Genomic DNA, 15,294 nt, shown 5'->3' with positions numbered 1-15,294 from the left:
CATTTTATGACGTGAAATATCACCTATCCTCCGGTGACAGAACACACTGCTCATTACCCCACACTGTACCGCAGTCAGATAACCCGGCTAAGCGCGACTATCCACCAAACAAACTAAACAGAGCCGTTATTCCATCTGCTCGGCAAGATCCCCAAAACGTGTCGTGACATTCATGCCATCCTTCAGCAACCTGAATAGAAATAGAATGATACATAAAGGAACAATGACTGTACTTTGTTGGCCAAAACAGGCAAGCTAAACCTCGTAAGTCATTACTGTCAGCTTAGCACAGACACAGAAAATCATCTAGGCGGAACTGAGAAAACCCCATAAGCCATTACTGTCAGCTTAGCACAGAGGTTGGAGGGGGCCTAACGGACACATCCATTTTTTATTTTTTTTATCTGTCCAAAGGTTGGAGAGAATATAACTTAACAGGAGAGATGGGGATAAACCAGGTGGCATTTGCTGTGTCCAAGTTGAATACAGGGGGGTACTGCTTTTGATATCGACCAGGCGCTGGAGGTATCACTCTTTTGAGTAGCTAATGGTAACCCCTATTGGGTTACTGGGGGGGGGTTCACAGTGGTGCCAGTCCTACCTACACTACAAAAGGCTTGTCAGCAGCTGCTTTTAACGCCCTAGAAAATAATTCACTCCTCCTTTTGATTCGAAATTCCCTCAAGCTCTCTGTTACCTGCAGAGTCACAAACGCACAAGACGTGGTGCAGTGCACGTAAGAGAGGCAACATCCAATGGAAATTTACTTCTTGAACACAATTCTAAAATGGTGTGCTGTTACAGCGCATGGCAGGATAGCTTGGTGGAACATTTCCTCAAAGGAAATAAGCCCTGACTACAGTTAGGATCGGGTTCAGCTGTAGGCTTTTTGGGCTGTATCTACATTTCCTTTTTCATCTACATTTTTTACATATCCATCTGTCTGGATGTCTGTGTTCTCGAAAAACTAAAATCTCAGAACAAGATCTAATTTCATCGAGCTGAAAAAACCTTCACTTGGTAAATGGATGGACTGCACTTATATAACGCATTATTCCAAAGCGCCTTACAATGGCCTCTCATTCACCCACTCACACACATGGCGGCAAGCTACCATGCAAGGAGCTAGCCCACTCATTGGGAGCAATTTGGGGTTCAGTATCTTGCCCAAGAACACCTTGACAGCCAGCCGGGGATCGAACCGCCAACCGCGAACCGCCAACCGCCAACCTTGCGATCATTAGACGCCGGCTCTACCTCCTGAGCCACAGCCGCCCCTACTTCAAAGACACAGTTCACTTCAAAGACACATTTCAAAGAAAGCATATCTGGAGGCCACATCTGCTTACAAATCAGCGGTAACAAAAGAACAAAACAAGAAAGCCTAAGCAAAGGTAGCGTGAACATACCTTTTTTTCAACCGAGGAATTTAAGATGTTCCTGCAGCTGAAAGGCTTACATACAATATGTAGGAGATATCAAGTTTAAGGGCCAACACAGCCTGAGAGATTAGAAGATCTTAGAAAAGGAGATAGAATGGTAGAATGGGCTCTCATCTTTGAGGAAATGGAAGATAAGATACGGTTAGGTCAAATATATTCAGGTGGGAAACTACCCCCCCCCCCACGCTGCATTTCAGTCAGTAAGCTTTTCAGTCTGTAATTGCTTCAATATCACCAAAAACATCAAACCGTGTTACTGGTGTAGCAGTGTTGTGAATCCTGTTGTAATGGGCTCAATCATCCCAGTGGAGATGAAGAACAGTACATCACCAGTCTCTGGTAAACCTGCATTTATTCAATGCGTTTTCCTCCCTATCCCATCATTCCTACTCCTTTCCAACTGGGCATACTGTACACTGTTACAGTGGGGGAAATAGGTATTGAACACATATAAAATATTTTGTCCAATAAATGTATTTCCAATGAGCCTATTCAAGTAAAATTTGCACCAGACTTTGGTATTAACTCAAACAATCCAGACCAAAAATCTAAACATTTAAGTCCATATGTAAATTTATTTAATAAGTTATGTAATAACGTGGAATGAAACAGGAAAAAAAGTATTGAACACACCAACTGAAATTAATTCAATACTTAGTGGAGAAGCCTTTGTTTGTAATGACAGCTTCAAGGCGCTTTCTGAAGTAACTAATTGGCCGCAGTATTCAGGTGATTTTGGCCCATTCCTCTACACCAGTTTTTTTTTCCAAGTCCAAGACAGTGAGCCCCCCCCCCCCCCCCTCCCGTAAAAAAAAGTTTAAAAAAAGTAAAATAGAGCATAATATATAATATAATAATAGGCATAATAACACTTTTCTCTGTAAATTCAACAGTGTTGTGCCAGCTATCCAAAACATTGTACTGAACTAAAAAAGACAACCATCGCAGAGTCCATCGTTTAATGTTTCAGAAGGCGTCAATTATACGCGAGCCACGGTACTGTCTCATAGGGTGCGATAGGGTCTAGTTTAGCCACTGCTCTCTCTCCCATCATTATGGCACACATTTCCTTGGCAGCTGGCAGCACTAAGGTTTCCCCAATAGTGTGCGGCTTACCTGCTTTGGCAATGCGTAATGCCACCCGATGTGATGCCTCAGTAGCCTTGACATTAGTTTGACTGAATTGTTGAATGACCCGCTTTTCTCCTAGTAACGCTTCGAGTTTCCTTTGGAAAAACTCTGGTGGTTTGGATGCTAGCTTGTTGTGCTTAGTTTCTAGATGGCGGCGAAGTTTTGCGGGTCTCATGCTGTCATTAGCCAGCACCTCTTTGCAAATGAGACATTGCGGTCGTGGGATGTCGTTTGAACCTATCCAGGTAAATCCTAAATTTATATACGCTTCATCGTATTTCCGGTGTTTAGATTTTTTTGTCTGGATTGTTTGAGTTAATACCAAAGTCTAGTGCAAATTTCACTTGAATAGGCTCATTGGAAATACATTTACTGGACAAAATGTTGATGTGTTCAACACTTATTTCCCCCACTGTATATAAGGTGAAAAAGGTTCAGAACCCCTACTCTAAATGACCTGGGGAGGACCCTAAACCAGAGGTGTACCCATGCTTTTGTTGCTTCAGAAAACTGCTATCATTTCAAAATGAAACAATTATGATATCAGTTAGAAGGAAGCTTTTAGTCATGTATGAATTAATGTTATTGTTGGGAATTTGTAGTAAATTATGTGTGGCCCCCTAAAAATTATCCCCCGCTTAAAGTAACTGAAGTGTATTAAAATGACAAGAGGATGGAGAAATGCTGTGGTGTTTTGAACACGAAAACATGGCCATGGGCAGCAGACCTGGGCCGACTCTGAGAGGATAACAAGCCATTCTCATTCATCTGAACACAACGAGTCTCATCTCAACTCTGGATACATACAATCTGGTGTAGACAGCCTGCCATGAGCCCTAATGTCATGTAAGGGAGAGGGACAAGGACAGATGGAGGGCCATCTGTAATTACGGAAATAGTTAGCTGAAAATTATCTTGAGTTATCTTATTAAGTATCCTTAATTTTTGTGGGAGGGTTAGGGTTAGTTTTCAGAACGTTTTATAGCACTAGGAGTTAGTCCAGGCTATTGGCGTAAAGAGCCTAGCAAGCTTTCGAGTAAAACTCTCTCCAAACCAAGATCGCAAGAAATCTCTGCCAATATTGATGATTGGTGAATAAGGAGAACTAAATCTGAAACATTAGTCTCATCTTTGGTTTGGTGCCAGGTTTTACAGGAAATTAAAGCACTCATATGTAAGGTTCTGCGAATTGACTGCCTCCATTAAATATTTACCAAGAGAGTGTATCAAGAGAGATAATGTTTCATGGCATACCACCAGAATACTAATACTCCTTCCCCACAACATGAGCCTCCGGGGTAAGAGAGGCACAACAGCTTCACACAGAAACGATTGGGAAGAATGTCGGCTGTGTCCAAAAAACGTATTTCAGTGTGGAAGATACGGGAGACAGGTCCCCTGGCCATTCCTCGGGCATTCCTCCCTGGCTATCTCCTCACAAACCTGGCATTGCTAATCGAACACTATTAGAAGCCGTAAGGGCAGAACAGGAGCAGTGTTCGTATTCAGCTCACACAGCCTTGACTAATAGGCATGGGGAAATTAACTAGTGGTCCACAGTAAATGAAGCTAGGGGCTCAGTGCACAGATGCGTTCGTACAGAGGCTTGTACTGACCCAAATCTTCCTGTATAGGAGGCGAAATAATAGGGAGGGAGGCCCAGCTGCTTCCATTACAGGGGTGAAGTGGCACAGTAGCTACATCCACTACACAAGCATGTGTGCAGTGGTGTGAAAAAATAATTAAACATTTGTTTAAAAAAAAAAGGAAGCCTGTTGAGATGTGTTATTGGAGGAGGCAGGGCGGGCGTTGTTAGACGATGGACTCAACTCACCGTGTGCCGTCAGCCTTCCAGCTGACCTTGTAAGCTTTCTGCTCCAGAAATCGAAGGTTCCGTCTGTCCATGGACACAGGTTGAGCACCAGGAAACCCAGACCTAAAATGTGCGTGCGTACACACGTGTACGTGTACACACACACACACACACACACACACACACACACACACACACACACACAGACACAACTTTTAATCAACAAAGTATTTGTGAAAACAATAAAGACGACACATCCAGGTTTAATAAGCTGCTCTGTGTCTTATAGGAAACACGACGAAGCTGCAGAGCTGGAACTTCTCAATCTCACATCTCTTGTAAACATTTCTACAGCAGCGGTTTATTTCACTGAAGAAATAACAATCTATTTTCAACTCGGCTGCCTCTTGACAGTATAAGAGTTACAAAAAAATAAGCAAAGAGTGAGTCACACACACACACACACATCTCAAAGATTCTGCAAATCAACTGCTGCCTCCACGAGCTACCAGAAGGACAAGGGAGGAGGTGGGGGGGGGGGAGAGAGAGAGAGAGAGAAAATCTGCACCTTTCCCACTCGGCAAACTCCTGGCACTTCCGTTGGATCTCGCCCAGTTTGGGTTGCGTGGTGACCTGTGTGACGCCCTTCACTGTGACCCCCTCCAGGAATACAGCACCCTGGGAGAAAAACAACATACAGCAGGTTTTGACGAGGGTGTTTGTGAGGGGAAAAAACATTCACAGCCTCCTACACAAAACACACACTGACTCCACAACCGCTTGGAAAATCGTGGAAAGAGAGATGAGTGCCCTGCATCTTTATCGTGATCTCTCCTCTAGTGGTTTAACAAGTACGTTCGTTCTAGTTGAGTCACAGAGGAGGCCCTATCCAGGACCAAACCCAAGAGGCCTATGATGTACATTGCGAGCGGTTTGTTTTTTTCTTCCTATATTCTCTACTACACGAGGAGTCATGTGGAGCGGAATCAATGGGAACAGTCTCTTTCCTACTTTAGAGTCCCGTTATTCCCCAGCGTTCTGGGTCTCACCAGTTTTAGTCTCTCCTTCTTCCGCTTCCCAGACGCTGACCCGGAGGAGCTGGGGCCGGGGCCCCCAGACTCCTGGCCAATCACATTCCCGTCGTCGTCCACATCCCCGTCGTCGTCATCAAAGCACCACTCGGGCAGCGCAGGGGCAGGGGGCACGTCCTCCACATCTCCATAGCGACGGAAAAGCTCCTTGAGGTAGTCGCCTTTGTAGATCCCAGGAGCACGGGCTTGGGCAAACGCTGCAACCGCCGCCTCGACACTGACCGAGATGAAGAGAGAAGAGAGAGGGTTAACCCTAACCCTGGGTTCCTACAAGTTTCAACAAGTCAAATTTAAGGCCTTTTTAACCCTTTTTAGCTATAATTTTTTTACCTATTTGCGACACCGTGTGGTAGCTTTTTGTCATCCTCGAGGTGATGAATTTAGGGATTTCACTGCCATACAGACAGAAAAGGAAGCGAATTGGCATTTTTTGGGTTCCAGCTTGATTCATTTCCACGTAAATAGATGTGGTCGGACTGATTTCCTTGCAGGATCTCATTTTTAAGACCTAGCACCTAATTTTTAGACCGAATAACTGACATGCTGGATTTTAGACTTTAAGGCTTTTTAAGACCAGCACGGGAACCCTGACATCTGGGCATCAGACCCTCTGGCCTCTCTGGAGCACCAAGCAGGCCTACCATGTAGAAACATGACTAGCCATTGAGGTCTCATATAGGACTACACCCTCTCAAGTTTATCAGTTGTCATCTGACAGATGACCAACATGTTTCTTACCGGATGCCTATCAGGCTTTGTGAGGAAAGTTGCAGTTATCTAACGCCTGCTGCTGTTGTCATGGCTGACAAGACAGTGTGTGGAAAAGGAAAGAAAGAAGAGCACATATGATATAGTAATCTAGATGAAATCCTAACTGATGCAGATCTCAGGCTCTCTCTAAATCTATGGTGTGCATTGGGATTATTAAAACAGAGGAAACAGGGGGAGAGGAAGGGTTCATCCTGTTTATGCGGCCAAGCTGAGCCCCCCAAGGGAACCCACACAGATTCTACAAACCTTTTCCCAGAATCCATTTACAGATTCCACATCTGCCTAAAGACACATGCATGCTCTGCTCATGTAAATTATTCAGCACCTCTGGAGCCGGATGTGGACTAGTGTTCACTCTTAACCAACAACAGAAGCTCTTTCCCCAAGCCTTTATTGATAGTGACAGCCTCCCTTGTCAAAGACATCACACGTACAGAACTCGGCTACTGCAGCGGCGCTAACTGCAGCGATAAATGCGGCATGACACCACCCTTTCATGGGCCTGGAGGGGGCCGTCTTGAACGAAGAGCAGTGAGGCAAACCACTTTTGGAATAGTGTTGTTTTGCGGTCAATGTTCGAATACATCAAGTGATTTGCCAGCGTGTGAGGGACACACACACACACACACACAGTGTGTGACTGTGACCAACACTTTCCCAGGGCTGGGTAAGGCCTTACCTCTAGGCCTGTAACAATTCTGAAATAATTGTCTAATGGCAATTTAATTGTCTAATGGCAATTTAATGATCTAATGACAATCTTGACTGTACTCCAACACGCTAGCTAGTTAGCTGGCTAACAACAAAGAACATTGCGTTAGCTCGATAGCTGCTCTGCATGTTAAGCACATCCTAACATGCTGATAGAACATGAACATGCTAAAAACACATAACTAGATGACACACAGTCCCTTTTTTAATTGATGAGAATACGTTTGACATTTTATGTTCAAAAATATGTTTTATGATAATAAAGAGGCATGGTTTATTGTTGTCACTGTTATGTGACCCAGATATGGATTACAATATCTGGGTCACATAACAGTGAAACAATTATATTGTTAATCTCAATTATTTCTGAGACAATTAATTGTACAGCAACATTTTTAATTGTTACAGGCCTTACTTACCTCCAGTCCATCTTCTCCACCAGGTATGCACAGATCAGAAAGCCTGTTCGGTTGAAGCCGTGTGTGCAGTGGACACCTGTGGGAGAACAAACGGAGCAGAACAGTGACCACAGATGTCAACAAATCCCTCACCATCACAGTGGTGTGTACGTGTGTGTGTGTGTGTGTGTGTGTTCTATTCAATCAAACACAACGTAGGCACTCTAATAGCCCTGTCACTTTGCTATCATCTCATTAGTTGCTACCATCTCATTAGATGCTCCCATCTCATTAGATGCTCCCTCTGGTAAAATCAATACCATTACTCCTCTATGATGAGGTGGAACTGATGTCCTGTGTGCATATAGAGTGTGGGGTTGTGACAGCCATAAACCTGTCTCTTGGGCGATGCTTCTCTTAAAAGCACTTCCTCAGCATTGTCTGTTTGACACATGGTGTCTGGAAGCACGCAGTCGAGGCCAAGATGTAACACAGGGAGGACAGGGAGGAGGAGGAACCAGATATTTAACATGACACATGGGGGATTTGGTTGATGTTTTTTCTCTTCTTTTTTTCAAGGGAATGAAAATAGGAGCAAATGAAATCTTCACACCCCTTTACATTTTCATTGCAGAGGCCTTATTGGATTCAGAGGTTGGAAGAACTCCAGGCTTGGTAACTTTCCCGCTGACGGACCAAAGCTGGACTACTGTAGACTAGAGTAGCTAGTCTAACTACGCTGCAGCAGCAATCAGAAAGGATAAGATGTTGTCTGTTTTCCAACACTATTCCCCATCACAGCAATCAACGAGTGACAGAGGTGAGGCCTTCTGTATAATGGTATTCATATATACAGCCCTGAGGCCGAACAATTTCATTTACAACACTGCGCAGAATGGCAAGCAGCTTGCCGATATAGGTGGCTCTGGGCTACTCTGCCTGAGGCCACTACAGAGTATTACAGAGCCCCCTGCTGTCCTCTGAATATAAACACACCTCTGGTAGCTATGGCTGCACAAAGGCACAATGTTCCAGTGGGCACAGGTGCAGTGCAGCACAACTGAAACATCATAGGAATTGTGTAGCAAGTTAGCAGTGTCTGCTTATGACAGTGATATTTCAAGTAGCATGTATGTACTATGCACATATTTCAAACTCCTGCTAGATGTTCAAGAAGATACTAAAAAGAATAACAGACCTGGTGCTATCTAAATACAGAATACAGGCATAGAAGATAACATGTTATTCTTCATGAATGCAATATATTGGTTTATTTTCCCTCAATCTTGTCTAGCAGTAGGATGGAGAGTACTGTTGTTGTTCTAGAATCCCATGGTTTGAGTTTCATTCAGGCAAGAGTAGATGCATAGCCCCGAATAGAATAGCCCACACATACTACTGTGATCTTGACAAATTATGACACTTAACGTTTTCATCGATATATTTGCTTATAACGGGTGCAAATGAGTAGGCTTTCTGTTTTGAATATCTCACACTGACCGTCCAATAGGTATGATGCAGATGGATCACTGGAGCATATTTTCCAAAAGAGACTTGTATAAACAAAAGCCATTAAAGCAAGATGAAGACTAGGAAGTGGGGCACTCTGGTCACTATTGATAAAAGGATGAGAACTTGTCTGTTGTGATATTCTGGCTCCCCCTACTGTACCACTGGATAAGTCATGGGCTCTCTGCCGAATGGTATTTTCTATTTGACTTCAGATACAGAACAGAGCCATCCAAATGTAAATGTAGCCTATTTCCATTTTTATTAAATAATGATTAAACAACATAATGTAAGTATGTAGCCTTGAGAACCGATTCTTCTCGAGCCTAATGGCCCATCGGGCAGGAGCCTATCTCCTGTTTACGTAGCGTGAGGCAGCTTGATGTACACCCCCTGGACATGACGCTAGAATGTCGCAGGGTCTTACCTCCAATCCAACCCTTAATGCTGAGTGCCAAGCAGGGAGGCATCGGGTACCATTTTTATAGTCTTTGGTAGGACTCGGTCAGGGATAGAACTCACAACCTCCCAATCTCAGGGCGGACATACTAACCACAAGGCCACTGAGCTAACAACATAATACTGAAGTCACAAGTCCAGTTATTAAAATACACATGCTTCCAAAAACAAGAGGACTACCATGTGTCACTTTGTGTGGGTTCAGTTAAGACTATTATGATTTTAAGAAATGTAATCAATTAATCGACAAATAAATGTGTACATAAAATTAGCATAGCATGAAAGGTGGGAACATTACTAGTCACAAACATATGACTTGCACTTGTCCATATGACTTGCACTTGGGAGCTTGAGCAAGATTCTGAATGCATCATTAAATGCCACCTGAATGAAGCTTTTTCATTTTTGCTTTACTATTCTGCACCACAAGTGGGCTGTATACAGTGGAGTACAGTAGGCTCTAAAAAGGGCTGTTTTCATCATCTGTACACAAATTTGTGTGCCAGCATATTGGCTTATACAATACATGTAATGTATGTAAAGCACTTTGAATTGCCCCTGTTGTATGAAATGTGCTATACAAATCAACGTGCCTTGCCTTGTGCATACAGTTTGCAACACTGGTGCTGCACATTGTCGTCATCACATAGATCATTCCTGATGATGTGACCCAAATATCTTGCTTTGTCCACCACATTTAGTGCTTGGTCTGCCATAAAGAAGGAAGGAAAATCTTTCTTCTGATCCTCCTTGGATTTAGCGATCATGACAACTGTAAGCTGCTGTACGCCAGCACTATATACAGTATTTGGTAGTTAGTTTTGAAGTAAGCTATGCATTAAGTCATGTTATTCATTTTCATAATACATATTTAGGACATTTATTATGAACAAAAAATAGATAGTGTCAAATACTGTCTGTCATATGTCAAAAGTGTGCATGAAAAGTGAGCATGCTTCAGCATAGGCCAGCTAAGCATAGCCAAATGACAGAGACTTAGATAATGACATACAATCAGACGTATGCTTACGAAGTGGAACGGGGATAATGAAAATGTGTTTCAGTGTCTACTAATCGTCAGACCATAGCAAGAGTATATTAAAAAAATACATAGCACTAGGGGTGTAACGGATCACCTAACTCACGGATCGGATCGTGTCACGGTTTTTGAGTCATGGATCGGATAATTTTTCGGATCAACACAAAACATAAAAATAAAAAGCTTTTTCCTCGAATTCTGTAAAAACACCACTTTTACTGTGTAAAACCCAACAACATTCAAGATGTCAAAACTGGTGTATATATATATATGTGTGTGTGTGTGTGTGTGTATATATATATATATACATACATACATAACATATTCTACACTCAAACATTAGGCTACATATTAAACAGAAACACACATTCAACTTAAATGATGCAGTAGGAGAGAGGGAGGAGGCACCTGGTTGCAGCAGTGAATCACTGGGCTCTTTAAAGCAGACAAATAAACATGTTTTATGCCACTTTTAACTAAATAATAAAGTGAAACCTTACTTTAAACATGGTGTGAAAAAATTGGCTACATTATCAGAAGTTGTCAAGCTGCCTTTTTCGTGCCTACCGTCACGGCAAATGTGTGGCCATGCTCGTACGACTTTCTCGTTGCACAACGCTTAAACACCGTAACTTTTTTATCGACCACACTTCCAATGACACTGTCCGTCATTGTTATAATTGACAGAGAAGCCAAAGTGCTCCCATACATGGGATTTAAATGACGAGGGAGGCATTTCGAGTTCTTCTCTGTCGCCAACAGGGGCGGATTTAGGATCGTAGGAGATCCGGGGCTTAGCCCAGAGGGAGAATGTAATGTGCAAGGAAAATTTTGCCTTCAACCTTCAACTTACCACCACCTTAAAGCGGACAAAAGGCACTGGAGAACACATACATTCACACCCTTTAATGAAGCAAACTAATTGTGGTGGTTCTGGGCACAGAGGGAGGTCAGCACACGGAGCTCCCCCTGTCAGTCAGTCACCATCATTTATATTTGTATAGAATTACATAATTGATGGGCTGAGGCTAGTTATGTTACAGTATGTATATCAGGGCAGACTCTGTGCTCACCACTTATATTGTATTTAGAGTCTTGTCCTGTGTTATATGACGATATATTACATGTATTGTTGGCCTGTGTATAGTACTGTGAAATCAAATCCCCCCTGGGACATTAAACAAACTTAGTTAGTTAGCGTTACATCTTAGGATAGATTTGAGTCATGTTCTGTATACATACATACTACCATAAGGGCATACTTTATGGTACATGTGGTTACTCCATGTTTACTAGCTGTAACATTAACGTTACATCATTCTTTTTCACTTGTTACTCAGTCAACCAGAGTGCAGATATCAAAGACTATCAGCCTGTTATTCACTTTATTTAAGTATATATATAAGTATTATCCTTTGTTTGATTTCTTACCATGTACCGTAACAGTACCTTGCTATGTTTCATTTTCATTATAACATAACGTTATGTTATGATAGCCAGCTAGCATCAGCAAACCGGAAAAGTAGTGTCAGTGAGTCAGTCACCTTTCTAATAAGATTCACAAACCTGAAACATCATCTATGTCATCACTGCTGGTGATGTCATTCTTGCTGCTGATACTGCTGCTGCAACAGTTCTTGGCGCTTGTTTTGTTGAAAACAACTTTGGGATATCCATCCTTACAATTTTGCAAGTCAGGCACTGATTGAGATCACTTCTTCTTCAGGGCAGGGCAGGCTACGCAGTACGCAGGCTAATGTCGCGCAGCTGCTGCCTCTCTGTTGGACTCCGGTACTGCACGTTACTCAAGATTTTTATATATATTTTTTTTATTTTTTTATTTTTTAAGTAAAACATTCGGGGCTTTTCAGAAAACATCCGGGGCTTGAGCCCCAGTAGCCACCCCCTAGCGCCGCCCCTGGTCGCCAACATTAGCAGCACTCGCCATGATACACTTGGGCTGCGTTCGTAAATTTGCTCTGAGAGCGCCGGAGAGCACACTGGGTCAGACGTCATAAAGGGACCAAGTAATTTGATTGGACAAGAGGCGTTCCATGAATGCTGATCAGATTCCAGAGCGAATTTACTAACGCAGCCTTGTTGTTCTGGATATTTTTTTTCATTATCAAGTCAACCTATCATTGCGCTTTAGAGTAAAACAAAGCACGCAACTGTCGCGTCTATCTTTTCATGGCAACTCTACATTGTGATTTACAAGGGATATGAACTAATATTAAGTAATATTATTACTTGGTTACATTTTGCAATTGATCCGCGGTACACATGCGTGCCGAACCGTGGGGGGTGATCCGTTACACCCCTACACAGCACCAGTACTGAAAAAATAGCCTTACAGCAGGACCTTACCTATCAATTCAGTGGGAGTCTTCTCCATGAAATGCTCACATAATCTGATGAACATCTCAGTGGTCTCTGTTGAAGGGCATTCTCCATGGCTAAACAGAGAACACGCGGCAAATTATCAAAATATAAAATACACTTCAAAATCAACCAACAATTATGTCATAACAACTTTTAACTGGTGCCAAGCATAAAAAATTAATAATCAGATGGGTTTCTAACAAGACTTTTAATTCATACATACCCTTTGCATTGAAGCTTCACATATTTAATGCCCTCTTTCTCGATCTCATTGCGGTCATAAAAGCGGGTAGTGTTTGTTAAATCAACAAGCAAACCCATTTTCACCTAGAAAAGACAGTTAATTAGACTACCATGTTTGTCCCATAGACATTTATTGCATGTTTACATGTTGATCGTGTAGAACACATACCTTGAGACTCTTTAAATAGTTGGATAGCATGCTTGGATGAAACCTGTTCTCCTCTGACACTTTGTCATCATACTTGGGCCCCAACATAGTTTTCATCGGCAGGAACTTGGCTGAAGAGACAAGATAGGCTTATTAGATTAAATCAACAGTTCACCAATTCAGGACAGGATAGCACATATCTACTATCATGGGTTCATGACCCTACAGTGGTCATTTATCTTTTCTTCCTGTATCAGGGTTGTGATCATGGTTTAGGGCATGGTTTTTCAGGAGGATAATCCTAACCCAAAAAAGCAGGAACTCCTAACTAATAAGGGAAAAAACATCGCCACTATTCAGTATCGTTTAACGTGACACGCTTGTACAGGAAGGCCCAGTTCAACCCCAGGGTTACCCAGTTTAACCCGAACCCGTTTCACGTCATCAGCCAAAATAGCCAGCTAGGCTAGTTCATCCATTCACTACTAAAAGAATACCCCTAAAGCTGACATGGCATCTCTTATCACTAATCTATATATATATTTTAAGTCATTGTATATAACACGTAGATTACTACTGTGTTAACTTAACATTTAGAGTTCTACCTGTAGCTATAACACGGCAACAACAACAACAAACTGAAAAGCTAGAAGCGGGTTTGTTTGGACACGTGACGCAAAGCAATACTTGACAGCTGCGCCACGCGATGTTTGCATCATACACGCCGAAATAACACGGTGAAAACGTTCTCTTCAACGGGCTTATTAATAAGTAATATTGAGAAATTCTAATTACTAAGGAATTTCTTAACGTCACATTAACACACCTGTTATTTAAGGACACGGAACGTTTTCGTTACAGGGATTAGTCATACCCCTAGTGCGACACAGGGGTCAGTGTAACTGCTGGAATAGGACGCTTCGATTTTTGAATCATAACACATTAGATTAACGGTTCCCGTTCATCAAAAAATGCACGTTCTTCTCTATCATTGGGGTGTTCTGATTAATACGAAATGCCTGAATGTAACATTCACACAACACATACTGCCGAAAGCATTACATACAGACATCGGAATAGCTACGTCAACTTCAAAACATGGAGGGTTTTCGTTACAGGGATTAGTCAGACCCACAAGAGGTAGCTAGTTAGCTGCTAGGCTAACAGCTATACACTAGCATAGCAGTTAGCTGTATAAAGTTCTATAGCTACTCACCTGCTACAGGTTGTCCTCTTCTAGGACAATTTCGCCATCGAGGGGGGGGTCCAGTGTGTGACATTATCTCCAAGATCGGCTACTGTCAAATGTCACAAACTGAGGGTGTAATGTTGTTATGCTTAGCGACAAGTCCGTCAGCTGGGCATCTGTGTGACTGTGTCTCCCTGGGAGATCAGATCACCCCACACCTCCACTGGCAGTCAAACGTAAACAATACTCCGTGGATTCGGGCCTATGGAATTAGTAGGACATTTTAAGATTCAGGCGCCTAACGGGACCTTTATAGACACATTCATTACATCTATATTCAAAAAGTAGGGTAATTACTTACAACAGTTTAGCGTCCCAGAATAAAGGTAATCCTCAGTGTTTTCTCAAGAACATACGCAATTGTCCATGAATGAACTACAATCAAATTATCCACATTTCTCCTAGTGAGCCAATTGCGCTGTTTCCCCAGTAATTGCAATCACTTCAAATAGCCACTAGATGGTAGCCCAGTCCCAAGATGTCTCTCATTTCGATTTGAGCTGTCAAGAGTGGACACTGTTATTATTATTATTTTCCAGTTTCTTGAAGGTGTTAAGGCCTAATGAAAATGTGTCTTATTGAGGCAGGCTTTGGGATAACTTTAACTTTTGTTAGGATGGATGACAATATATATTTGTAATCAAATTTTCTTTAGGTCAAGAATCAGCATCAGGACTATGTGGAGTTCCAGGCTAAATATGACCACAATGTAAAGGCATCTATCTTCAATTCCCTCTATCATACATTTTAGTTACCCAATGAAAGAAGCAAATATAGGTCACACGGGTTGGTTGGTCTGATACTGCCTTATAATATAGGGGTTAAGTCAGTATTTGATCCATACTAAACATGCATTTGTTCAGATAGAGTAGATAAGATATGAATGAATGAATGAATGAATGAATGGT

At 42.3% G+C, this 15,294-nt stretch overlaps 1 protein-coding gene across 2 annotated transcripts in view; it reads right to left on the bottom strand.

Annotated features, from left to right (window-relative positions):
• Positions 1-14,773, bottom strand: part of rngtt (RNA guanylyltransferase and 5'-phosphatase) — an 82,531-nt gene extending 67,758 nt beyond the window's left edge. For both annotated transcript variants that reach the window (XM_080526520.1, XM_080526521.1), the window contains exons 1-9: positions 14,688-14,773; positions 14,354-14,588; positions 13,159-13,268; positions 12,970-13,073; positions 12,732-12,820; positions 7,379-7,454; positions 5,436-5,694; positions 4,955-5,064; positions 4,408-4,509 (exon numbers count right to left, since the gene is read on the bottom strand). In XM_080526520.1, coding sequence (XP_080382646.1) covers positions 4,408-4,509; positions 4,955-5,064; positions 5,436-5,694; positions 7,379-7,454; positions 12,732-12,820; positions 12,970-13,073; positions 13,159-13,268; positions 14,354-14,417 — 914 coding nt within the window. In that variant the 5' untranslated portion in view covers positions 14,418-14,588; positions 14,688-14,773. The remainder of the gene's footprint in view (positions 1-4,407; positions 4,510-4,954; positions 5,065-5,435; positions 5,695-7,378; positions 7,455-12,731; positions 12,821-12,969; positions 13,074-13,158; positions 13,269-14,353; positions 14,589-14,687) is intronic.
• Between the last annotated feature and the right edge of the window lie 521 nt (positions 14,774-15,294).

This window comes from Nansenia antarctica (assembly GCF_963989245.1).
Source record: "Nansenia antarctica genome assembly, chromosome: 3".
Classification (NCBI taxonomy): domain Eukaryota; kingdom Metazoa; phylum Chordata; class Actinopteri; order Argentiniformes; family Microstomatidae; genus Nansenia; species Nansenia antarctica.
This window is presented reverse-complemented; position numbering and strand designations above follow the sequence as displayed.